Source organism: Sorex araneus, chromosome 2 (assembly GCF_027595985.1).
Source record: "Sorex araneus isolate mSorAra2 chromosome 2, mSorAra2.pri, whole genome shotgun sequence".
NCBI classification, from domain to species: domain Eukaryota; kingdom Metazoa; phylum Chordata; class Mammalia; order Eulipotyphla; family Soricidae; genus Sorex; species Sorex araneus.
This window is the reverse complement of record NC_073303.1, coordinates 213,129,122-213,154,221: the sequence shown is the minus strand read 5'-3', so window position 1 is coordinate 213,154,221 and position 25,100 is coordinate 213,129,122. Positions and strand designations below refer to the sequence as shown.

Here is a 25,100-nt window from a genome sequence, read left to right as displayed (position 1 = left end):
AAAGGTCATCATGTTTGGTCCATTATCTACTTTCGGCATGCATCTCCCATCCCAACTTGTTCCTCCAGCCATCATTTTCTTAGTGATCCCTTCTCTATTCCATCTGTCTTCTCCCCTGCGCTCATGAAGCAGGCTTCCAGCTATGGGGCAATCCTCCTGGCCCTTGTATCTACTGTCCTTGGGTGTCAGCCTTGTGTGATGTTATTATATACTCTACAAATGAGTGCAGTCCATCTATGTCTGTCCCTCTCTTTATGACTCATTTCACTTAGCATGATACTCTTCATGTTTATCCATTTATACGCAAATTTCATGACTTCATCTCTCCTAACAGCTGCATAGTATTCCTTTGTGTAGATGTACCAAAGTTTCTTTAACCAGTCATCTGTTTTAGGGCATTCAGGTTGTTTCCATATTTTGTCTATTTACACAGGTACTTTTATCAATACCATTTTTCTTCTCATTTTCTCTCTTTTATACTTCTGTTCTTTACACCTTGCATCAGTTATCTTTTGCTGTGGAGCAAGCAACCCAGGACACAGCAGATACAAACAAGACCCATTGTGTTTGCTTATTGGCATGAGCATTAGGAGTTCAGGCAATGCTCCGTTGGGCTGTCTCCTCTTAGCTCTTCTGTGGCCTTGCCTGGGATGGTCTGAGGAACTGAGAGCCGCTGAGGCTCTGCCTGGGGCATGCCCGGGACTCGCTCAAGTAGGCGTGATATCAAAGGCATCTTCACACTTACTGTCTGGGTACTCTGGTTTCCTCCTCCAGGGACTTTGCCTATCACTCAGTAATCTAGTCTGACCTTTGCAGAGTGGCTGACTTCCAAGAGGAAAAGCAGGTGCTATCAGGCCTCTTGAGACCGAGTCTTGGAATTCTCAGCATGCGGCTTCTGCATTCTGTTAATCAGAGCAAGTCACCTGCTAGATTATATCCAAGTGGACAAACGTCTCTTCTTCACGGGAGAAAGAGGTCACTTGTGGACATAGAATTATTGGCACACATTTTTTGAGAAAACATACCAGCTTTTTTTCTTTTTTAGGGTCACACCCGACAATGCACAGGGGCTACTCCTGGCTCTGCACTCAGGAATTACTCCTGGTGGTGCTCAGGGGACTATATGGGATGCTGGGAATCTAACCCGGGTCAGCCGCATGCAAGGCAAACGCCCTCCCCACTGTGCTATCGCTCCAGCTCCTTATTCTTTCTTTTTTTTTTCTTTTTGGGTCACACCCGGCAATGCACAGGGATCATTCCTGGCTCATGCACTCAGGAATTACCCCTGGCAGTGCTCAGGGGTTACTCCTGGCTCTGCACTCAGGAATTACCCCTGGCGGTGCTTAGGGGACCCTATGGGATGCTGGGATTTGAACCCGGGTTGGCTGCGTGCAAGGCAAACGCCCTACCCGCTGTGCTATCACTCCAGCCCCTCCAGCTCCTTTTTCTTAATAACATTAGAACATGATCATATTTTATAGAAACCAACTTTATATTTTATGCAAGAAGTTATGTATATTGGGTAAGGTATTTGCTTTCCATGCTGTTGACCTGAATTTGGCACCTCGCACCTCATAGAGTCCCCTGAGCATCTCTAAGAGTGATTCCTGAGTGCAGCAAGGTGGGACTCTCAGCCTTGAAATTTTAATAAACTATATGGAATGGAGCAACAACACAGCGGGTAGGGCATTTGCCTTGCATGCGGCCAACCTGGGTTCGATTTCTCCATCCTTCTCGTAGAGCCTGGCAAGCTACTGAGAGTATCTCGCCCGCAGGGCAGAGCCTGGCAAGCTTCCTGTGGCATAACTAATATGCCAAAAACAGTAACAAGTCTCACAATGGAGATGTTACTGGTGCCCACTCGAGCAAATCGATGAACAACAGGACAGTGCTCCTACTGAACTCTAGATCAAAGCAGCCTCAGCATTCTTTGATGTCTTATACTATCTGCTAAGGTAATCTTCTTTATTCAATGGCACCTTTTTTTTTTTTTTCTTCAATAGGGCAAGTACTACTGAGTACTAAACCCTGGAGTACTCAGCCTGTAAGGGCCTGGTACTGAACTGGTACTGAGGCAGCTGCTCCACAGGGGACACTAAGGCCACAGACTTCAGCACAGGTGTGTGTGTGTGTGTGTGTGTGTGTGTGTGTGTGTCTGGAGCGAGCAGGCACACATGCTGGCCGGATCAAACTCCAGGCCTTGAACATGCTGGGCAGATGCTCTACAGCTTGAGTCATGTCCCAGACCTAAAAAAGGTATTTTTCGCTACCTCATTCGAAGTACTTAAAACGCTTAAGCATTTTTAAAGGGAGTCAACTGTCTTTGACAAGGATATTAGTCACTAGCTTTTGCATGCAAGTGTACCTTTTTGGAGCATGCTCGTCTTGTTCTCCCTCGAACACATATCTCACTCGCTCGTTGCTATGTTTCTTGGCTTATTTTCAATCAGGAGAAGCCTGTGTTCTCTCGGGAGTGTGGACTTCTCTCTCTCTCTCCTCCCTTATATTATTCTAAATAAATTTCAATAAAAACTGTATTTCAAATCCCCTTCTCCTCCATCCCCAAAGAAATGTTTCTGGGGGAGCTGCAAAGATATCACAGGGGTTAAGGTGTTATTCCTGGCAAGTACGCCCTTACTCACATATGGCCCTGAGCACCACCAGCGTCACCACAGTGATCCCTGAGCACACTGGAACCCCTTCTCAAATGAGAAAGGGGAAAAATCTGAAAACCTCTTGGGGGCTAGAGAGATGGCTCAAAGGGCTGGAGGACATGCTTTGCACACAGAAATTCTGGGTCTGATCCTTGGTACCATGTGGTACCCTAAGCACTGCCTGCTAACAATCCCTAAGTACCATCAGGTGTGGCCCAACAACCAAAAAGAGAAGAGAGAGAGAGAGACAGAGAGAGAGAGAGAGACAGAGTGAGAGGGAGAAGGAGAAGGAGAAAGAGAAGGAGAAGAAAAGAATGGATAGCTTTTGGGAGCATTTTCTCTGAATTCTTTATGTTTACACAAAACATCATAGCACAGCAGGTAGGGTGTTTGCCTTGCACGAGGCTGACCTGGGTTTGATTCCTCTGTTCCGTCTTGGAGAATCTGGCAAGTCACCAAGAGTATCCCGCCCACACGGCAGAGCCTGGAAAGCTACTGTGGTGTGTTTGATATGCCAAAACAGTAGCAATCAAAAACATCCAAAAACAGACTCACAATGGAGACGTTACTGGTGCCCACTCTGAGTGAATTGATGAATGACGGGATGACAGTGCTATAGTGCAGTGCTACAGTTTTCCAGAGGTGTTGGTGAAATGTCTAGGGTTTACTGCTGTTACCATGTAGATTTGTAATATCAGTATCCACTCCTCTACCCTCTAATTTTCTTTTGAGTGTATTTCTACAGTTGGTAATTTCACATGAGACCATGGTAATTATATTGTTCCATTTTTCCCCCTACGAATCAACTTGACAGTGAAGTGAATGAAAGGACACAAAAATTTTTACGAAAGATATCCCATGTACATATTATATATAATATTTTATTTTAAAATGTCATTGAGCATATACATTTCTTTAGCTTTTTTTTTTTTTCCAGGGAACATTGCACCTTGGTTTCAAAACACACAAAATAGATCCCATTTACTAGACTTTTCATTGGGGGTGTGTGGGGGGGTGGAGGGTGGTTACAAAATTCAATTTTCACAATCACAAAGCATAAAGGTACAATGTGGCCTGGGAACCACTTTCAGGCGGAGTCTTCTCGTTCACTGCACGGAGGGTATTTTTGGAAAGCCGAACCATGATGCATTCCTTTCGAATGATCTCCACGGTGGGCGTCCCTAGGTCTCGAGAAGGAACAAAGAAAATCGAGGCAAAGCAGGAGCAGGAAGATACCCTCTGGGTTTCCCCAAAGAAACACACATTAATTCCTGTGGAAGATGCCGACGTGGGCGGACTCAAGGTTCTGCTTCAAACACAGGAGGAAACGTCGACGCCGCCCGGACCGCCTCAGTTGGTGACTGTGTACCCGGTCACAATCGGAACCAAGAAGCATCAGAGACGAAGAGGAACAATGGAAGAAGCTATTTACACCGAAGATGCTGTCGATGAGAGCAGGGCCCTCCAGATGCACTCAGGGCGGACGGGTCCTCCACCGCACCACACGGGAGGAGAGTCGGGCTGTTCATGTAGTGTCTTGTGACAATCTTAGTGCGCGCGCACACACACACACACACACACACACACACACACACACACATCACCCATCCAAATGCACAAATGCACAGTTTTCTCAGACTGGACTGTGGAATACAGGCCACAATACTACTCTGCAATATGAAGTTCCTCAAAAATTCAAGTTTGTGTCCTGTGGCAATAGACTGAGTGAGGATTTTTAATTTTTTTTAAGTTGGGTAACATTTAGGGTCAGTCTGGCGGTTCTTTGCACCGACTGGGATTTCTCCAAGCATCCCCATCGTACTGAGTTACTGAAGACAAGCCCATGAAAGTCTAACAGATTCACTTTCAAAACAGAGCAACGGTGGAGTCACTTAAGGAAGAATAGATCCTCCAACGGTCGTGGGAAGAAAATTCGTGACCATCATGGCCTTGGAAAGAAGGTAGGCAAAGAAGGTGGTGAGGGAGAGGCTAATCAGAGACCCTGAAGGAAAGTGTGGGAGAAATGCTCTCCATGTTTCAACACTGATGCCGCTGATAAAGCAAAAACCGGCCCAAGTGACCAAAACCACGGGTCCCATCTAGGTGCTGGGACGCTCGTCTCTCCCAACATTGGTCATTTATCCTAAGAAGCAAATAAGTACAGAGAAGTATAAGAAGAGTGTGGACACAGCTGATGTCAGAAAGCCTCACGGAGGTTAAGTGGCTAGGAATTAGAATAATAAAACACCCCAAATTCCCCAACATGTAATACTGTGGAAAAGAACTGAAGGTTCTGTTTTGTTTTTTTCTAATTTTGGCTTTGTCCTGTCAGACAGCTGGGTATGGGGCCTCGCCCAAGTTTCACCTCTTCCAAGTACGGGCAGCAGTTCCCAACCCTCACAGCGACCACAGGACCCCCTCCACTGACAGCCCGTACACTGGGGTTTCAGATGCCTGGGAGAAAGGCTGCAGAGTATGGACGGAGTGTGACTTTAAGGAAAAGGGTGTCACCAACTCATCTGAAGAGCAGAGGCCCGCTCCACAGACATTTAGAACTGAAAGAGCCTTTTATTAAAGCAAGTGGCCAGACACACCCAAGACAACCGTAAAGACTTGGCTAGGAAACCGAAAGCCTTTTATTAAGCAAGTCTTCCCTTGAGGCTGTCAGGGCAAGCAGATTTGGCTATAAGTCAGACACAAGATTTCAGAACCGTGTGTGTGTGTGTGTGTGTGTGTGTGTGTGCTATATAAGTCAGATACAAGACTTCAGAACCCTGTCTGTGTGTGTATGTGCTAAATAGGTCAGATACAAGATTTCAGAACTGTGTGTGTATGTATGTGTGTGTGCTATAAGTCAGATACAAGATTTCAGAATTGTGTGTATGTGTGCTATATAAGTCAGATACAAGATTTCAGAACCTTGTGTGTGTGTGTGTGCTATAAGTCAGATACAAGATTTCAGAACTGTGTGTGTGTGTGTGTGTGTGTGTGTGTGTGTGTGTGTGTGTGTTCGCTGCAGAATTTTGAATGTCACCTCTTGGCTTTTCGAGGTAAGTTCCAAGAGTCCAATCGTTTGGTACTGTGCTGGAACGGGCTGACATGTGACAACAGTGAAAAATCAGGCCCAAACCAAGTAAGCTCAATTCGCAAAGCAGTACCCGTGCTGAGTCGGTCTTCTGTGGGCATTGCTATCACCTTTTTTCTCACATCGAATTTAATTGCTTCACGGGATTGGAGCGATAGCACAGCGGGGAGGGCGTTTGCCTTTCACTCGGCTGACCCGGGTTCGATTCCCAGCATCCCATAAGGTCCCCTGAGCACCGCCAGGAGTAATTCCTGAGTGCAGAGTCAGGAGTAATCCCTGTGCATCGCCAGGTGTGACCCAAAAAGCAAAAAAAAATTAGTTGCTTTATTTGTAGTTTCCTTTCATCCCCCACCAAAGGAAACAGGGCTTAGCTTGCTTCTAAGACCTTTCAACCCAAGTGGCTTATAAAAAAGGAATTTTTAGATACTTTTCTAACACCTGTAGGACTAAATGCACAAGACTGTGGCATGAATTGAGTAGGGGTAGGGGTTCCAGATGTTTTTTTTTTTTTTCCTGAGACATGCCTGAGTAAGTGAATTGGTGAATCGAGGAGAAGCTTATCCTGGTATCTCTACTTCTACACCCAAACTCTGGCACTGGTGGGCCCCACAAAAATTCAAGAAGCCGAAGAGAGAGGGAGGGCGCACACAGATGCTCAGGCGAGGACGGAAAGGGGACGGGAGCCTGGACAGGAGATGACTGGGCAGACAGCGGGCCGCAGAAGGTGAGCCCAAGTTCCTCATGGAAAACTCTGATCAAGTTTCCATTTGTTGAACGAGACTCTGGGGGTGAGGGCAGGAAGAGAAAGTGGACCACGCCCGCCGCAGGAGGCCCGTTTCCCAGAGCATCAGATTCTGCCAAAGAAGCAAATGGTTTACCGCAGACTTCTCCCCTGAGACATCTGGGATGGCGAAGATTTACCGGAGGAGGTGAGAAAGCTGCAGATGAAGACAAGGCCTGATGAGGCTCTCCCCCGCCCGTGGGGTGGTGAACACCTGGTGGGAATCCATCCCACAGTCCTTCCCGCGGCCTTTGTTGTTTCCACACCGTGGAATGAATTCATTCCTGAGTTAGAAGGCTCCGGGCCTTCTTGGAGGGGAAAAAAAAAAAAATCAACCGCTCTCGGAATGCAGGCAATTATCTTAGAAGAAAGGTTCCAACTCTCTCCTTGGGGAAGGGATTCAAACCCTGGCAGAACTGAACATCTCCAGCACTGGGGCTCAAGGGGAGGGGAAGGGCGGGGCAAGGCCCAGACTTGGGGGAGTCACACCCAGGGGCTCTCCCCCTCCCCTTTATTGGGCTAAACGATATGTTTTTAATCACGCAGAGCTGTCAAAGGGGTGAGGCTACCATAGGAGGTCTATAAGGTCCCCCGGGGCCAGCTGGCGATCAGCCTAGGAGAGAGAAGCCGTTTACCAAAACCTTAAGTTCTAAGAATTCCTCTCGGCAGAGCAGCAGCGGAGAGACCTGGCGTCTGCCGCGGCTCCCATGGCTGCTTTTCTGAGCACCCCCGAGCACAGGTGCAAGAGGCCTCAGTTCCCAGGGGGTGGGGACACAGTTCCAGGGAGCAGAAACTCGGCGCACACAGCCCACTGAACTAAAATCCACGTGCAGGAACATCCTGGCCCCAAAGGACGGGCAGAGAGAGGACCCGTGCTACTCCTTGTCATACCTGGTCTAGCTGGGGGCTCCGGGGAGGGCCCAGGAATCCTGGGTCCAAAAGGAGAAACGGTCTCAGTGATACATTCTGGCTTTTTGCAAATACTTGCCCCCCGGTGTCTGCCGTCAGCGCAGTGGGTGGGGAGGGCCAACCATTCCAGAAACCCAAAGCCAGACTCCCGCCTACAGACCTGAGCTCACACAAGGAGCACCTGAACCACAGACGGACTCTGGGGCCAAGGAAACGCCCCTCTCGGTCACGAAAACACACTGGTTTGGGGAGAAAACGCAACTCAGGCAGGAACAAATGGTTATGCAACAAAGACAGCAACTGGCGGCCAGGGCACTGCTCCAGGAGCGGCCATGGCTACGGGGACAGCCTGGGCTTGGACACAGACGCCCAAATTCCTCAGAAAGGAGCTGGAAAGTCCCAGGCCTGTTCTGTGGAAAAGTGAAAAACAGCAGCAGCAACAACAACAACAAAAACCAAAAACCAAGATTCAAGATTCAAGAAATAGCGGACTGGAGCGATAGCACAGCGGTTGGGCGTTCGCCTTACACGCAGCCGACCCGTGTTCGATTCCTCCACCCTTCTCGGAGAGCCCGGCAAGCTCTCCCTGGCAAGTGTTGAGCCCGCGCGGCAGAGCCTGGCAAGCTACCCGTGTGTATTGGATATGCCAAAAACAGTAACAATAAGTCTCACAATGAGAGACGTTACTGGTGCCCGCTCAAGCAAATCGATGAGCAACAGGATGACAGTGACAGTGACAAGAAATAGCCAAAAAGGAAAAAGAAAGCATCCTGCTTTATCTCATCATCACCAGAAGGCTCCTACACATGCACACACACGCATACACCTACACACACACACACACACACACACACACACGCACACACACACACCCTTACACACAGCATTCCCTCCCAGAGACAGCTTTCCCTGAACTAAACCTCAGGCTTACTAGGAAGGTGGGCGCTCACACTTTTTCTGAAATCCCATGCCCACCCTCCCAATGCAGTGCTCTCAGCCCTCGGAGGAGAAGCTGGCAGCTCCACAGGCTTGGAGAGTCGGCCGAGCCGCCGCTGCCACCTAACACTGCCTGCCCCGGCCACTGGCCATCAAAGAAACAGCCTGGACGGGGCAGGAACCACCTGGGAGGCACAAAGCAGGAACTGACGGGGACGCAGCCTTGGGGAGCGGCCTTCGGCGCGGGCGCTTGATGATTATCCAAATCTGTGGCTAAAGAGGAAACGGAAACCTAAGCCAGAGGCCTGAGCAGCAGCACCCCCGACCTTGCGGTGCTGGGCCACCCCCCCCAGACTCTGCTGGGGGTGCTTCACTTGGAAGTCCCGCCCTGCCGCCGAGAGGCACCCCAGCGCTCTCCCCTGCGGTCCTCCCAGCCTCTGGACGGCGTTCACGAGAGCTTGTTCCCGTGTATTAGAGGGATGACGTAGACGGAAATGTCGTCTCCCGAGCCCAGCCGGTCGTTGGATATCCGCCATCCTCTGTCCTTCAGGACCCCGCGGGCACGCATCACCAGGTCCTGAGCCGCCAGCGTGTACCTGTGCAGGAGGAAGCGGGGACAGGCCGTCAGCACAGCGTCAGACACGGCTGGGAGAAACCCCCTTCACGTCGCAAAAGGCCTAGGTCGTCTTTTCCCCCCAGAGTGGGGTGCCTGACAGATGTGAGGTCGCGGTGTAGCTTGGAGACGGACACGGTGCCATGGGCAAACCTCCTCCTACAGTGCTCTGCTCGCTCACTGGCTCTGTTCTGCTGGGGGGGGGGGTGTTCAGAGCCAAGTCCATCTTGGCTCGGGGGCTATGTCCAGTTCTGTGCTGTGGGTGAGGGGCTGTTCCTTGCAGGGGACAATGCGATCCTGGGGACTGAACCCTGGCCTCCTTCATACAAAGCATGCACTCACTCAACTGAGCTCACTCTAGCCCCCATTTAAATATGTAGATTTTTTTGGATTTTTTTTTTTTTTACCCCTCTAGGATCTCCCTTAGGTACCATCAGGTGTGGCCCAACAACCAAAAAGGAGAGAGAGAGACAGAGACAGAGAGACACAGAGACGCAGAGAGAAGGAGGGAGAGAGAGAGGGAGAAGGAGAAGAATGGATAGCTTTGGGGAGCATTTTCTTGGAATTCTTTATGTTTACACAGAATATCATAGCAAAGCAGGTAGGGCGTTTGCCTTGCACTCGGCTGATCCGAATTTGATTCCTCCATCCCTCTCGGAGAGCCCGGCAAGTCACCAAGAGTATCCCGCCCACACGGCAGAGCCTGGCAAGCTCCCTGTGGCGTATTTGATATGCCAAAAACAGTAACAACAAGTCTCACAATGGAGACGTAACTGGTGCCCGCTCGAGCAAATCGATGAGCAACGGGACGACAGTGCTACCGTGCTGTGCTACAGTGCTAGAATCTCCTGAGTGGTGAGTCAGAAGGCCTGGACACTCCCTCCTGGTAAGTCTTGGCCAAGGGGGTCGGTGGTTCAATGCTGAAGTCTGGAGGTGCTGGCACTATGGGGCCAGGCACTACTCACCACTCTAGACTGTCCTTGTGATGCTCATGGAACCCCGTGGTGCTGGGGATGGGCTTTGGGTCGGCTGCACGGAAGGCACAGACTTCAAACCCGGTGCCACTTTTCCTGGTCCCTTTTCTGAGGAGTTTGGTGCTGCCAAGGAGTGGACTCGGTTTGGGACTAGGTTTTCTTTCGAGGGGACCTGAGCAGGCTCAGGCTTTTCCGGGGCTCTGAATGGCCGAGAACACACGCAATGGCTGAGGACACAGATCCAAGCGCTGGAGCGCATGCTCAGCATGCCAGAGGCCCATATTCAATTCCTGGCACCACACAATCCCCAGAGCACCACCGGGCACAATCCTTGGGCACTGAGTAGCCATGGTCCCCAGCACCCCTGGGTCGGATCCCCCAAAAGGAACAAGTCCATGGGTACAGTCGTTTTAATTTTCAATGTTCATTATTATTATTCTTTAAATTTGGGGGCCACGGCCAATAGTGTTCATGGTTTACTCCTGGCTGTGTTCTACAGGATTAATCCCGATCATATGTTGTGCTGGGGATAGAACCTGGACCAGCTGTGTGCATTTGCCATACTCACTGTACTATCTTCTGGCCCCTTCAATGTTTAATTTTAGGGCCAAATTCCTTTTTTTTTTTTTTTTGCTTTTTGGGTCACACCCGGCGATGCACAAGGGTTACTCCTGGCTTTGCACTCAGGAATTACTCCTGGCGGTGCTTAGGGGACCCTATGGGATGCTGGGAATCGAACCCGGGTCGGCCGTGTGCAAGGCAAACACCCTCCCTGCTGTGCTATTGCTCCAGTCCCCAAATTCCTTTTAATATAAGGAATATCATCTTCTATCTATGGTTGGGCTAAGCCATTTAAAATCAATTTGTTTTGTAAAAAGTGAGTTGATTTGGGACTGGAGCTATAGTCCAGCGGGTAGGGTACTTGCCCTGCACCTGACTGACCTGGGTTTGTTCCCTGGCATCCCATCCCGTTTCCCGAGCACTGCCAGGTAATGATTCCTGAGTGCAGAGCCAGGAGTAAATCCTGAACATTGTCTGGTATGGCCCAAAAATGAAAAACAAAGCAAGACAAAATATGAGTTGATTGAAAGAAAAAGAATCGTTTGTGGGGCTGAAGCGGTAGCACAGTGGGGAGGGTGTTTGCCTTGCACGTGGCCAACCCAGGTTCGATTCCCAGCATCCCATATGGTCCCCCGAGCACTGCCAGGGGTAATTCCTGAGCGCATGAGCCAGGAGTAACCCCTGAGCATCACCGGGTGTGACACAAAAAAACAAAATAATAATAATGATAATAATAATAATAGTTTGAATAGGATTGGGCTAGATCGACAGAACAGCAGGTAGGGCATGTGCCTTGCATGCTGCCAACCTGGGTTCGATTCCTCCTCCCTCTCAGAGAGCCTGGCAAATCACCAAGAGTATCCTGCCCGCACGGCAGAGCCTGGCAAGCTACCCATGGCGTATTCTATATGCCCAAAACAGTAACAATAAGTTTTACAATGGAGACATTACTGGTGCCCGCTTGAGCAAATCAATGAGCAATGGGATGACAGTGATACAGTGAATAGGATTAATAAGAATTCAGAAAAAGTCCAAAGATTGTGTTGGTAAGTGAGCAGTAGATCCTGATGTGTGAGGGGAACGTTATAACCACGATGATACTACAGAAACCGCCACTGGTAGCTCTGGTCGTGAGTGAGCTGCTCTACCCTCTTTGTCTACCCCATCCTCTCCTCAGGACCAGTGTAAGTACCGGGATGGCTCTTCCAGGCGTTGGGAAATAAGCCACCTCATTGAAATTCAAACTGAACTTCAGGGAAAAGAATGCCTACACTATGCGCTGAGAGAAACGATTAACAAGTAGGAAAAAAAAAAAGAAAAAAACTAAAGTAGGAGGAAATTTGGGTGGGTGTGGGGTGGAGGGATGAATAATGAGATAAACTCCTGGCAGGTGTCTCGCCCGATTCTGATCAGGGCAGAGCTCTAGCCTACAGATCTCTAATTTGTGATTCACGCCTATGTTCTGATTTGGGGATCACCAAATAGCCTATCATCATCATCTTCCTTGTGTAGGCCTGCCCTCGGGGGAACGAGGAACTTTAAGAACACCGCTCACTTAGATTTCTCTGTACAAGTGTCAACTGGCATTCTGATTGGCGGATCACTCTCGTGAGGCTGGCCAAGGCAGGCTGGCTGATCGTTCTCCCAGCTCTGAGGATGATTCTGTTCTTCGTATGTTGTTTGTTTGTTTATTTATTTATTTATTTATTTGCTCAGGGGACCATGTGGGATGCTGGGAATCGAACCGGGTCGACCACGTGCAAGGCAAAAAACGCCCTCCCCGCTGTGCTATCCCTCCAGCCCCTCTAGGGCCTGTTCTTCCAACACTGCTGCTTGCTCTTCCAAAGAGTCGCCTGCAGGGCCCAGTGGAGAGGACGTTTCCCTGCAGAGATGAGGTGGTGCTCAGTCACAGAACATTGCCGTCCAACGCCATGATCAGTCATTTCTTCTTCTTTTTTTTTTTTTGGCTTTTTTGGGTCACACCCCGCGGTGCACAGGGGTTACTCCTGGCTTTTGCACTCAGGAATTAACTCCTGGCGGTGCTCAGGGGACCATATGGGATGCTGGGAATCGAACCTGGGTCTGCCGCATGCCAGGCAAACACCCTCCCCACTGTGCTATCGCTCCAGCCCCTCCCTGACATTTCTTTTGTGCTCGGAGACCCAGATTTGAAATCGGAAACAGCGAGTCAGTAAAATGAGGTGATAGAAAGGGAGCTTTCCTCCTAACCTGAGCAACTCCGCACAACCCCAGGAGCCTATCTCTAGAGAGAAGGTTTTTGTTCTGGCCCTAACCGTTCTGCCAGGCTGGTGGCCACTTTAGAGCTCATTAACATCCCTGTGTAAGCACCAAGGAGCCCCAGGCATGAAACCCTTTGGCTGTAGAGCAAGGCTGGTGTGAAAGGAAATCACTTGCTCTGGGGGCAGAGAATGGCTCCTCTGGTCTTTTTGTGTTATCTCCATTTCCATCAGACAGGGGCTGCTGGGTTTGGTGACAAAAGGAAGCAATGACTTAATGCGGCCATAAAACACAGCTGTGGGGGGCTGGAGCAATAGCACAGCGGGTAGGGCGTTTGCCTTGCACGCAGCCACCCGGTTCGATTCCCAGCATCCCATATGGTCCCCAGAGCACCGCCAGGAGTAACTCCTGAGTGCAGAGCCAGGAGGTAACCCCTTTGCATTGCCGGGTATGACCCAAAAAAAGGAAAAACAAAACAAAACAAAACAAAAAACACAGCTGTGGCTTTGGCCACAAATCTCTCCTAGGGTATACCTGTGCTCTTGAGGAGGGACACAGGATGAAAATGTGAAACCATGAACTTGAACTACCAAAGTGCAGACAGAAACATGCAGGGGAGTAGGAGCGAAGTCACGGAGCAAATTCCATTACACAGTGGCTGGCTGGGGAGGTGGGGGGCGGGGGGAGATGTTTCTGGAAGCTGGCTGTGCAGGGCCCGAGGGCTATGACTGAATGCCTTCTCCAGAATGCTGGGGCGGACGGCATTAGAGAGCGGTTGGCGCAGTCTGAAGTGCAAGGGTCTCCCCGGGAGACGCGCTTTGGATTTGGAGAACATTTTCCTTCCCGGGCTGAGGTTTTCAATATTGATCAGCAGAGCTCGACTGAGAGCAATGGCTGCCGGGAGGGAGGTGTCTTGGCGCCCTTCACACGCTTGGCTCGGGCTCCGTCCAGGCCCCAGGGCAGGGAGCCCAGAGAGGCCAGCGGGGAGGGAGGTGAGAAACAGCAAAAAAGGCAGAGGAGCCGGAGAACTCTGGGGAGGCCTCCAGCTCTCTTCCCAGTCACAGGGCCTGGGTCTGGGTTGGAAGAGCCCGGACATCCCCACGGCCTCCCCTGCCCTGCTCATTCCTGCTGCTCGTTCTTTCACCCCTGCCGCGAGGCACGGAAAGGGCTCGGGGTGTGCGTCTGAGTGGCCTGGCGTTCAGTCCTGGCTTCCCACAGCCCAGATGGGTGGTTCTGGAAAAATGTCTTGGCTTCTTGGACTCTCTCTCTCTCTCTCTCTCTCTCTCTGGTAATTCTGAAATAAAGGCAGTACAGACCTCCCGTCCCTCTCCCAGGCTCCTGGGAGGAAAGAGTGAGAGCATCCCATAGAGCACTTGGCACGGAGTCCACACTTGGTTGGGGGAATCAATAAAGCTTCGCTGTCCTTTTGCTCGTGAGGCATGAGAGATGCCACCCCCCTCGCCCAGAGTTCTGTCTTCGGTCACCTCCCGCAGGTAGAGTCAGTCTCCTACCAGCCCTCGGGGTGGGGGGTGGGGCTCACCAAGGGACTGTCAAAATCAGCATGACAGGCCTCAGGCTCTATCTTCGAGTCTCAAGTCCGGTGGGAACTTGGAAGTGCCATTTGGGTGGCACGGGCAGGTCCTGCTGGAGGGAGGGTAGGTGGCAGGAACTGGGGGAATGAATGGGCTCCAAATATTTGCATATAAAAGGCAGCCTCCATCTGCTGATGCCCACCCCGCCCTAGAGTGTGACCGGGCACAGGAGGAGGGATCTTCTTTGCATTCGGAGCAGGCGGAGCAGGCGTGTGAGATTTAGGAGTCCTGGCCGGGCTCGGGGAGGTTGGCAGGGATCTATGGCAACTGGGTGGGCGGGGCCGGCGAGGGTGACTCGGAGGAGGTTCTTTGTTGTGCTGGGAACCAGGGGCGCCCACCGTCGAAGGCCCATCCCAGGCACGCGGAGGGACCTGAGCCACGTGTGCCCTCTGTCCTGCTCCGAAGTTGCAGACATGGCCCAGGCCAGCTGCCATCCCTGCCCGGGGCGTGGGGACCTCACTCGGGTGAGCACGATAGAGAGAGCAGCTCTCTGCTAATGCGTCCACTAGGGGGTTTTCTGTGCCAGCAGGTACAGGCCAGAGAGAGTGACACAGGGCCCCAAGAAAGAGGGGACGGGTGGGAGCCAGGCCTTCCACCTCCCTGCCCTTGCCATGGTTTCCTTGAGTTTTTTTTTTCTTTTTGGGGTCACACCCAGCGTGGCACAGGGGTTACTCCTGGCTCATGCACTCAGGAATCACTCCTGGCGATGCTTGGGGGATCCTATGGGATGCTGGGAATCGAACCTGGGTCGGTTGCGTGCAAGGCAAACGCCCTCCCCGCTGTGCTATGGCTCCGGCCCCAAGCTTCCCTGAGTTTTGAGGTGGCATGTTTCTGTTCTTATCCTCGATGGCAGAACAGAGATCTCCTTCTGGTGATTCCTTTAGCAGGTCCTTGCACATGCACCCGTGTCCCAGCTGTGTGGCTACACAGCTTAGCTGCACGTGGCCAGCACCGAGGGGGAGAGGAGGTCTGGCAGTGGGCTCAGTCTGTGGGGACCCCCCTCCCCTCCTCCCGTCTGAATATGCAAACTATGGTGAAAGAAACAAAAATGCAGATTTTATCTTGCCTTCAAACACAAGATCAAACACTCACAAATTTGTTCTTAAAACCTGTAATTGATACAGTGTGTGGGTGTGTGTGGGGGGGGTGTGGGGGTGTTGAAGGGGGAAGTTGGGGCCCTTCCTTTTTGCGTTTGAGACAGAGCTTTTGGAAAACCATATGGTGCTGCCAGGAATTAGTTCAGCTAATTCAGGAAAAGATTTAATAAAAAGAACCTTAGTCTTTTGCCAAAATCAGTTTCGTGTTATGGAGGTTCTACAAACCAACACTTAATACCTGCCGAGGTATCCTGCTGTCCCTGGCGGGGAGTGTTTGACTAGGAACTTGGCACTGTCAACTCTCTGCCTTACCCAGGAGCACGGATCTGGGCTCCCCGGAGAGCGGCAGGTGGGGAGGGTCGCCATCAAGGAGGATTCTTTCATTAGGAAAACGCCCGGAGGAGCTTGTGGTACATTGGGACTCTCAAACTCAGTACCCCATAAGAAGGCCCTAGAGTGTCACGGCAGGGGCACTGAGAGTCCTTGGGTCCAACTGCCAGAGACGGAGTTTCAACAGATCGGTCTGGAAAACGAAGGTCTGTGTGCAGCCTTGCAAAGTGTCTTTGCCCAGGCGCTGGGAACGGGAATGTAGGCCACGGGCCCGTGTTTGGCGAAGGGTTCTTTGGTTCCACTTCCTTTATCTTTGGTCATCTTAGTGACAGATTCCTTTCTCACAAAATGTTGAGTGTATTTTTGAGTATGCAAATACTTACCTCTGCTTTGAATATTACTCACAGGAGAGGGGACAGTCCAGCCCACATAGTTTGTTTCAGAAAGATTTCTTTCCAGACCTTTCTTTGGGCCTTCTCCTGCAAATTCTACAAGGCCTCGGAGTGGAATCTTACTGGGTTCAAAGAGAATGATGGGGCTGTGCCCATCCTCCATGACCTTCCATGACTCCACCATTCTAGAATGTTCATTTTTATACTCCTCTGAACAGTCCATTTCATGACCCCACAAAGGAGTCACACAACAGCCAACTTTGCTACACTTGTGGGCTAACTCCAATAAAAAAGAAAAGAAGGGAAACCCAAAACCCCAAACCACCCCCAGCCCCCAGATTCTGGCCTGTTCACAAAGCTGCCTTTTAATTTTTATATTTCTTTGTCCAGATCAGAGAGTTCCAAACGGAGAAAAAAGATTTAATAAGATGTTCTGGGGTCAGGCTCATTTTTTGATCCCTTCTCTGCCTGAGAGGATGGTGTGAGGGTCAGATCCTCACAAACACCTTCAGACTATCTCTTCTGCCACCACACGCTCGTGAAGGCTTGGACATGTTATTTTAAATTCCTTATTGGGAAGGAGAACAGAGAATGGCAGGAGTGGCAGTTAAGAATGGGAACCACTGGGGGCTGGAGCGATAGCACAGCGGGTAGGGTGTTTGCCTTGCACGTGGCCGACCTGGGTTCGATTCCCAGCATCCCATATGGTTCTCTGAGCACCTCCAGGGGTGATTCCTGAGTGCAGAGCCAGGAGTAACCCCTGTGCATCACCAGGTGTGACCCAAAAAGCAAAACAAAAAACTAAAAAAAAAAAAGAATGGGAGCCACTGATATTAATGTCCTGTAAAAAGTGGGGAGAGGAAATGAACACAGAAATGAAGACAGACAGATGGTCAGTAGTCGCATGAAAAAACGCTCATCATGACTTATTAACAAGGAAATCTAAATCAAGAAAACAATGAGATAGCATCTGACAACAGTGAGAATGCCACACACACACACACACACACACACACACACACACACACACACACACCCCACAACTGTAAAACAACAGTGTTGGCAAGGCTGTTGTGAAAAAGAAACTGATTTGGTGGAAACGTTGTCTGGTTCCGACATTATAGAAAACATCATGGAGATTCCTCAGAAAAGTAAGAATTGAGATGCCATAAAACCCATGCCCAACAATCCCACCTCTTGGTATTTATCCTCAAGACACAAAAACATTCATTCAAAAGGACAACATTAATTCAAAAGCACATCGTTATGCACTGCAGCACTTAGCACACTTGCTAGGAGAAGTAATCAACCCACATACCACAGACAGATGAAGGATAACGAGGGTGTGGTAGATCTGCACAATGGAATATGATGTAGCTGTCAGCAGTGAATGCATGCATTTCGATGCAACTCGCACAGAACCAGAGAGCACCATGTTAAGTGGGCTAAGAAGTGAAGAAGGATAAATACTGACTGGTCTCACTTATCTGGGATATACAGAATAACAGGACAGGGGTATGCAAACCATAAAAGGAGAGGGGGTGACCCTGGGTTCTAGAAATAAGAAGGAAATGGGAAGGAAGGAAAGAAATCAAGTGTGGAAGTAAGAAGAGGTGGATGGGAGGTAACGGGTGCAGGCGAGGTTTGTATATACATCTAAACCACAGCGCCATGTTGCCCTGAAGCATGGCACCAAACTACAACCACCAAACTAAAAAATGTGCCTGCAAAGGAGGCAGGCTGAGGGGCGGGAGGGATCCTGAGGAAAACTGGTGGCGGAAAGGTCGCACTGGTGGCGGAATTGATGTTGGAACGTTGCATGCCTTGAAACTCGATTAGAAGCAATTTTGTACAACACTGGGCCTTAATTTTTTTTAAAAAAGGGCTGTCATGAATAAGAAAAAGAAAAGGAGAACCTACATATATCATAAACAAAGCCAATAATCCGATGACAAAAAATCCCAAACCCTGTCCGCCACAGGGTGAATGCCTTGCCTCTCAGTCTTGTTAAACCTGGTTAATTAAAAAAAAAAAAAAAGTCCAACAGGCCCCGTTTGAAAGAGTAAATGTTGCTTTGCCTTTCTCTCTCGGGCTGCTTCCTGGGAGAGTCCATATTTCTTACTTTCCATCACACAATAGGCTGACCTCATTTGGCCAGCCCCAGGCTTGGACCCGGGAAACTTCCATTCCCCTCCCTGCCAGGACTCTAAAGGTAAACCCGCGTTCCCAGGCGACATTCAGGGAGAAATGAATCCTTCTGGCCGAGCAGGGGCTAAGAGAGCCTGAATTACAGCAGATCTTTCTTTCATAACAGACGTAATAATTTAGGCTCAATTTATGAGGGTGACTCTCATGCATGTTTCTGTTTGCATGACAAGATCAGACGGTGCGCAGGCGGAGGGGGCTACCAGGCGACCCCCTGCCCGCAGTGGCGTGAGGGCTGAGCTCTTTGTCCGTGGGCCTCCCAAGGAGACATACGAAGACCAGGCCTGAGCGTGGCGCCCCTCTTCCAAATAGCACCCAGCTCTGTGCCAATGTGTCCCACACATGAAAGGGAACAGCTTTTCACATAATCCCCAAGTCAGGAGTTTGAAACGGATTCAAGTTCTCTGATTGCCCAATCTGGCTTCAATGATTAAAGAACAAGCAGGGGTAGAGAAACAGTCTCCAGTGTGTGTTTGCGACGTCAGATTATACGGAATGTTTTATCTGATGGTGGGTCAGCATGAAAGAATTACAATTCCATCTCATTACTACAGACTTCCCTTCCTACGACTAATTTTTTACGCTCCCTAATCATGTGAGCTCAGATGGTTGGACATGATCTGATCAGAGTTATCTCTCACCCCTCATCTATGCCGTTACCCCACACAAAGCCCTGCCAGTCAGACTGACTTGGATTTGATTTTTTTTTTTTTTTTGCTTTTTTTAGGTCACAGGGTTACTCCTGGCTCTGCACTCAGGAATTACTCCTGGCGGTGCTCGGGGGACCCTATGGGATGCTAGGAATCGAACCTGGGTCGGCTGCATGCAAGGAAAACGCCCTACCCATTATGCTATTGCTCCAGCCCCCTGACTTGGAGTTTTAGAGGCACCATGTTCTTCCCAGTTCTACCCACCTTTATACTCTCTGGCTTAGGTTTACTTATTCTTAAAGTGTTTTTTTTTTTTTAAATTAAAAAAAATTCTATTGAATCACTGTGAGATAGTTACAAGCTTTCATGTTTGGGTTACAATCTCACAATGATCAAACACCCATCCCTCCACCAGTGCACATTCCCCACCACCAATATCCCTGGTATACCCCCCCTTTCCCACCCTTCCCCTGCCTCCATGGCAGACAATATTCCCCATACTCTCTCTCTCTCCTTTTGGGCATTATAGCTTGCAACACACACACACTGAGAGGTCATCTACACAATGGAATACTATGCAGTTGTTAGGAGAGATGAAATCATGAAATTTGCTTATAAATGGATAAACATGGAGAGTCTCATGCTAAGTGAGATGAGTCAAAAAGAGAGGGACAGACATAGAAGGACTGCACTCATTTGTGGAGTATAGAATAACATCACAAGTGGCTGACACCCAAGGACAGTAGATACAAGGGCCAGGGGGGTTGCCCCATAGCTGGAAGCCTGCTTCTTAAGATGGTTTTATTGGAGGGGGTGGGCCACACCCAGTGGTGCTCAGGGGCTAGTCCTGGGTCTGCCGCTGTCTGTGAGATCGTCTGTAGTGCTGGGGACTGAACTGGGAGCAGGTATTAAAGACAAACACCTTAACCTCGGTACTAACTCCCTGGCCCTTTATTCTTTACTTTTCTAAAGTCTGGACATCTGTTCCATTGGGAAACTATTTGTAGGACAGGGGGAGTTTGAGGCAGGGGGGTCATGGCCAGCGATGCTTAGGGATCAATCATTCCTTGTTCTGCACTCAGGAATTATTCCTGGCGGTGCTTGGGGGACCATATGGGTGGTGGAGAATGGACACTGGTGGAGGGATGGGCTCTCGAACATTGCATGAGGTAAAAACAAGCACGAAAATGTGTGAATCTGTAACTGTACCCTTACTGTGACTCACTAATTAAAAAATAAATAAATTTAAAAAATGCTGCTTCAGTACGCAGCAGAGTGCAGGACCCCCACAGTCAGCTCTGACTCAGCATCCAGTCCCCACCCCCCTCACCACAGGCTGCCATGCCTAGAGGGCAGATCTACTGCCATGGGAGAAGAATGGCTGGCAAGTAAAACCAGGCCAGGTCAGAGAGAATTTAAAAACAATGCATCGGAGGCCAGAGAAAGTGGTTCAATGGCAGAGCATCTGCCTCGCACGTGGGAGGCCCTGAATTTGATCCCTGGCACCCCTTCTCAGCCCGCATCCAAAGCAAGTGTTGGGTGCCTTTTCAGCCTCACACCTGCCAGCTGGCCTCGCAAAACTTCATAGAAATGATCACAGTGAAGAAACCCAACACGGGAATGTTAACAACTAGGATATGACACTCATCAAAACTCAACAGGGGGAAACTGCACTCAAATTCAGAAAAAAAGGATCTTGAATGACAGTCCCATCCATTTGGTTCACCTTAAGTAAAATTTCTCAAAAATTTCTAGGCGGAGAGAGGTAGTCTAACATCACTTTCCTTTCCCCCTAGAAAGAAGAGTTTTGTTGTGAACTATATGTAAAACATAAAAAAAAAATGGCACTAAAAATAGAGTGAACGTAGTGGCAAAACATCCGGTCCTGAGTACTGAATGCCAGACTCTTTGCTTTATCTATACAGACGATCTCTGGCTTTCATTGGTTGGCTGAATTCTTGGATCTTACGGAGATGAGAAAGGTAGAAAGAGGAGATCCCTGGTGCTGGGAGCAGCTCTTAATGCAAGCACAGGGACATGCTTCCAGCCTGCATGGGGGTTATTGGGGCGATAATCCCATCGTGAGCTGAGGACAATCTGTATATCTGAAGGTAGAACTCTTGGGGTCCCCCTAATTTATACTTGAGAAACTGGAATAAAAGAAATAGCTGAAGGGGCTGGAGTGATAGCACAGCTGGTAGGGTGTTTGCCTTGCATGCGGCCAACCCAAGTTCGATTCCCAGCATCCCATAGGGTCCCCCGAGCACCGCCAGGAGTAATTCTTGAGTGCAGAGCCAGGAGTAACCCCTGTGCATCGCTGGGTGTGACCCGAAAAGCAAAAAAAAAATTAAAAAAAAGCTGAAGACAGGAGCTGGAGTGATAGCACAGTGGGTAGGGCATTTGCCTTGCACGTGGCTGACCCGGGTTCGGTTCCTCTGTCCCTCTTGGAGAGCCCGGCAAGATATGAGAGTATCCCACCCGCACGGCAGAGCCTGGCAAGCTACTCATGGTGTATTCGATATGCAAAAACAGTAACAACAAGTCTCACAATGGAGACGTTACTGGTGCTCACTTGAGAAAATCAATGAACAATGGGACGACAGTGCTACAGAAGACAGGAAGGAAGGAAGGAAGGAAGGAAGGAAGGAAGGAAGGAAGGAAGGAAGGAAGGAAGGAAGGAAGGAAGGAAGGAAGGAAGGAAGGAAGGAAAAAAGGAAGGAAGGGACAGAATCGGGGACCTTGAACTCAGGCAGTCTGATTACAGGTTCCATGCCATTTAACCACTAGGCTACACGACCTCTCATAGCTTAATACGAGGGAATGTAGATGGCCCATACATGAACAGGGCCAGGGCGATAATTCCGTGGATTGGAGCTCAAGCTTTGCATGCAGGTGGCCTGGGTGGGGTCTCTGTACTATATGTTTCCTCCACTCCTCCCTCAGTTCCACCAAAGGAAACCCTGAGCACCAGACTGGGAGTAGCCCGGAGCACCACTCAATGTGGCCCCCAAACAAACAAAACCCCAACTATGAACAATTATGTATCAGTCCCCTAGCTACACGAATAGAATATTGCCAGGGAGTATGTTAGAAGCTCACTGGTCCTCTCCTCCCGAGATAACCAGCATCCTGAATTTTGGATGAATTATCTTGCTTTTTGCTATACTTTCAATATCTGTATTCCTAAGCAATATTTTACTAGTTTTCTGTTATCTGGAAGTAGGATCAAAATATGTGTATACTTTCATAACTTGTTCATTAACCTCATTATGTGTTTGACACAACTTTCTATTAATGAACACAGCTTTGACTCATTCCTTTTTGCAATCATCAATGCATTCTTTGATATCCAGCTTATGACTATACTTGCACACTGTTTCCAGATTTTGTAAAATAATTTTTTTTTTTTAATGCATGGAGCAGATTTTTGTAGCACCACAGTTACACGGATGGTTTATTAAGACACAAACTGGGGGCTGGAGTGACAGCACAGTGGGTAGGGCGTTTGCCTTGCATGTGGCCAACCTGGGTTCGATTCCCAGCATCCCATAGGGTACCCTGAGCACCGCCAGGAGTAATTCCTGAGTGCATGAGCCAGGAGTAACCCCTGTGCATTGCCGGGTGTGACCCAAAAAGAAAAAAAAAAGACACAAACTGGTAGATGACCACTGGAGATTTATTTGAGACAGGATCTATGAGATTTTGCATTTCTAACACATTCTTGGATGATGATAATGCCCACGGGCCCAAGATCCTACTTTTGAAGCCACTGTGCATGGGTGTGAAAGGACAGTGTGATTACAGGACCCATTAATCATTCAAACATGGCCTCCGGGGCTGGAGCGATAGCATAGCAGGGAGGGCAATTTTGCCTTGCACTCACAGACCCGGGTTCGATTCCCAGCATCCCATATGATCCCCCAAGAACCACCAGGGGTAATTCCTGAGTGCAGAGGCAGGAGGAACCCCTGTGCATCGCTGGTTGTAATCCCAAAAGCAAAAAAACAAAACAAAAACAAAAACAAACATGGCCTCTCAGAATTTAAAATAAATATTATTATAAATATATAAATGAATGTATATGACACACAGACTTAGAAGTGGGACTTCTGAGTCCTGGGAGTTGTGTATATACTCAACTGTAGCAGATAAACCGTGTACAGTCTTTCTATATTTTCACAAACCATCAGCAGTAGTCCCAGGTTACAAGTTTTTCCCCCTCTGGTTTCATGAATGTACGCTTTTTTGTTTGTTTTTGGTACAGGAAGGATCAGACTCCAGCTCACGCTCTCTCACTGAGCTCTTTTCTTGATCCCTATAACTCTCCTACCAGTCCCGCGCAATTACCAATCTGCTCTGTCTCTCTCGTCTGATTTGGCAGCTCCTATACATAGAACCATACAATGTTTGACCTCAGATGACTGGCGTATCTCCCTTAGTCTTCCGTGTTCATCCTTTAGGTAGCATGTGTAAAAACGTCTCAGCTTTTTGAAAGCTCAATAATGTTCCATTGTTTAGTACAGAACACATTTTGTTTACTGAGACATATGGGCCTTCAAGCCCTTCTAGGAGTGATCACTGAAGGCAAAGCTAAGCAGGCTAGGAATAAACAAAAATTCTGAAATGTAGATTGTTTTCCTAAACAATTATTTACAACTGATTAAATTAATAAGAATATTAATTTCTAAATATATCAATATATTATACAATTAATATATTATTATATAATATATTATATATGACATATATGTGACAATAATATACTGCAATAATATATATAATAATTTACACTCCTATAAATTCTATTATTCCTAAACAATATCCCTTCTTTCTTTAACCAACAGATCCCAGAACGAAGCACTTGCAGGTCCAACTCTGCTGCTGTGTCCACTGTTTTTTCCTCATGGTGTTCTACTTCCTGGTTCTAAACCAAAGCTGCCCCTTTTCAAGACAGGATATCTGTTTATGTTTGAGTCACCTAGAGTTCTTTAGGATATTCATAACACCACAATGTTATAAAGGAATACCTACTCTAATATCTCTTTCCTTTCCCAAAGGAAACAATTCTCCAATGGAGGAAAATCTAGGCTCAGAACATTCCTTTCACACCTCTCAGGAGGATCAAGCTGGATTGTTACTTTAGAGGATATGAGGACTGTGAGGGAAAAAAAAAAGCTGCAAAAATATCTTTAAAATCACATTCTTTGCGGGGGGTGGCGGGGCAGGAGGCAGCAATACTGGAATGAAATCCATGATCTCCCACATAGAGGAAAAGTGCTTCTCCATGGAGAACTATATCCCCAGACCCCAAATTCTTTATCAGTTTGTCTCGAGGTTCAACTTAAGAAGGAATTTTTCCTTGACTGTGAAAGAAGTGTCTCTCGGGGGGAGGGGGGCTGGAGTGATAGCTCAGTGGGTAGGGCGTTTGCCTTGCATGCGGCCGACCCGGGTTCGAATCCCAGCATCCCACAGGGTCCCCTGAGCACCGCCAGGAGTAATTCCTGAGTGCAGAGCCAGGAGTAACCCCTGTGCATCGCCGGGTGTGACCCAAAAAGCAAAAAAAAAAAAGAAAAAAAGAAAAAAAAAAGAAGTGTCTCTCGGAAGAAACACGATCTCTTCTGCAGTCTGATGACTAAACCTTCCCTCTCAGCTTTGCTAGAAATGGAGAATGTAAAAACCACCTGATAAAGATTCATTTTAGTCGCATCACAAAAACACACGGAGGCACAAACCTCCGGTCAGAGAAAGGCACGAACCTGTGAGGGTCGTCGGGATCACAGTTAGGAAGAAACTGAGTGATTGCCTCGGCCACTTCTTCATTTGATAAAACATCCCAGAGTCCGTCCGTGGCCAGGATCAGCACGTCATCTGCCCCATGCTCGTATTTGGAGAGATCATAGACTTTGACCTGGAAAGAACAGGAACACCCCTGCTTAATAAGGCCAGAGCACATTATACTCCAAATTCCCTTCTGATTTCCCTTTCTTCTCCCTGCCTGCCTTATTATTGCCACACATAAGTGAGCTCCGTTGCCAGGGACCCGCCTGCTGTGCAGACACACAACTATGAATGGGTCTAAGAGG

General features: G+C 48.8%; 1 protein-coding gene across 1 annotated transcript in view; it reads right to left on the bottom strand.

The window, feature by feature from the left end:
• Positions 1-3,515: 3,515 nt before the first annotated feature.
• The window catches only part of PPM1H (protein phosphatase, Mg2+/Mn2+ dependent 1H), a 331,573-nt gene continuing 309,988 nt past the window's right edge, over positions 3,516-25,100 (bottom strand). Inside the window, exons 9-10 of the mRNA XM_055127374.1 lie at positions 24,774-24,925; positions 3,516-8,961 (exon numbers count right to left, since the gene is read on the bottom strand). Of these exons, the coding sequence (XP_054983349.1) occupies positions 8,814-8,961; positions 24,774-24,925 (300 nt within the window). The 3' untranslated portion in view covers positions 3,516-8,813. The remainder of the gene's footprint in view (positions 8,962-24,773; positions 24,926-25,100) is intronic.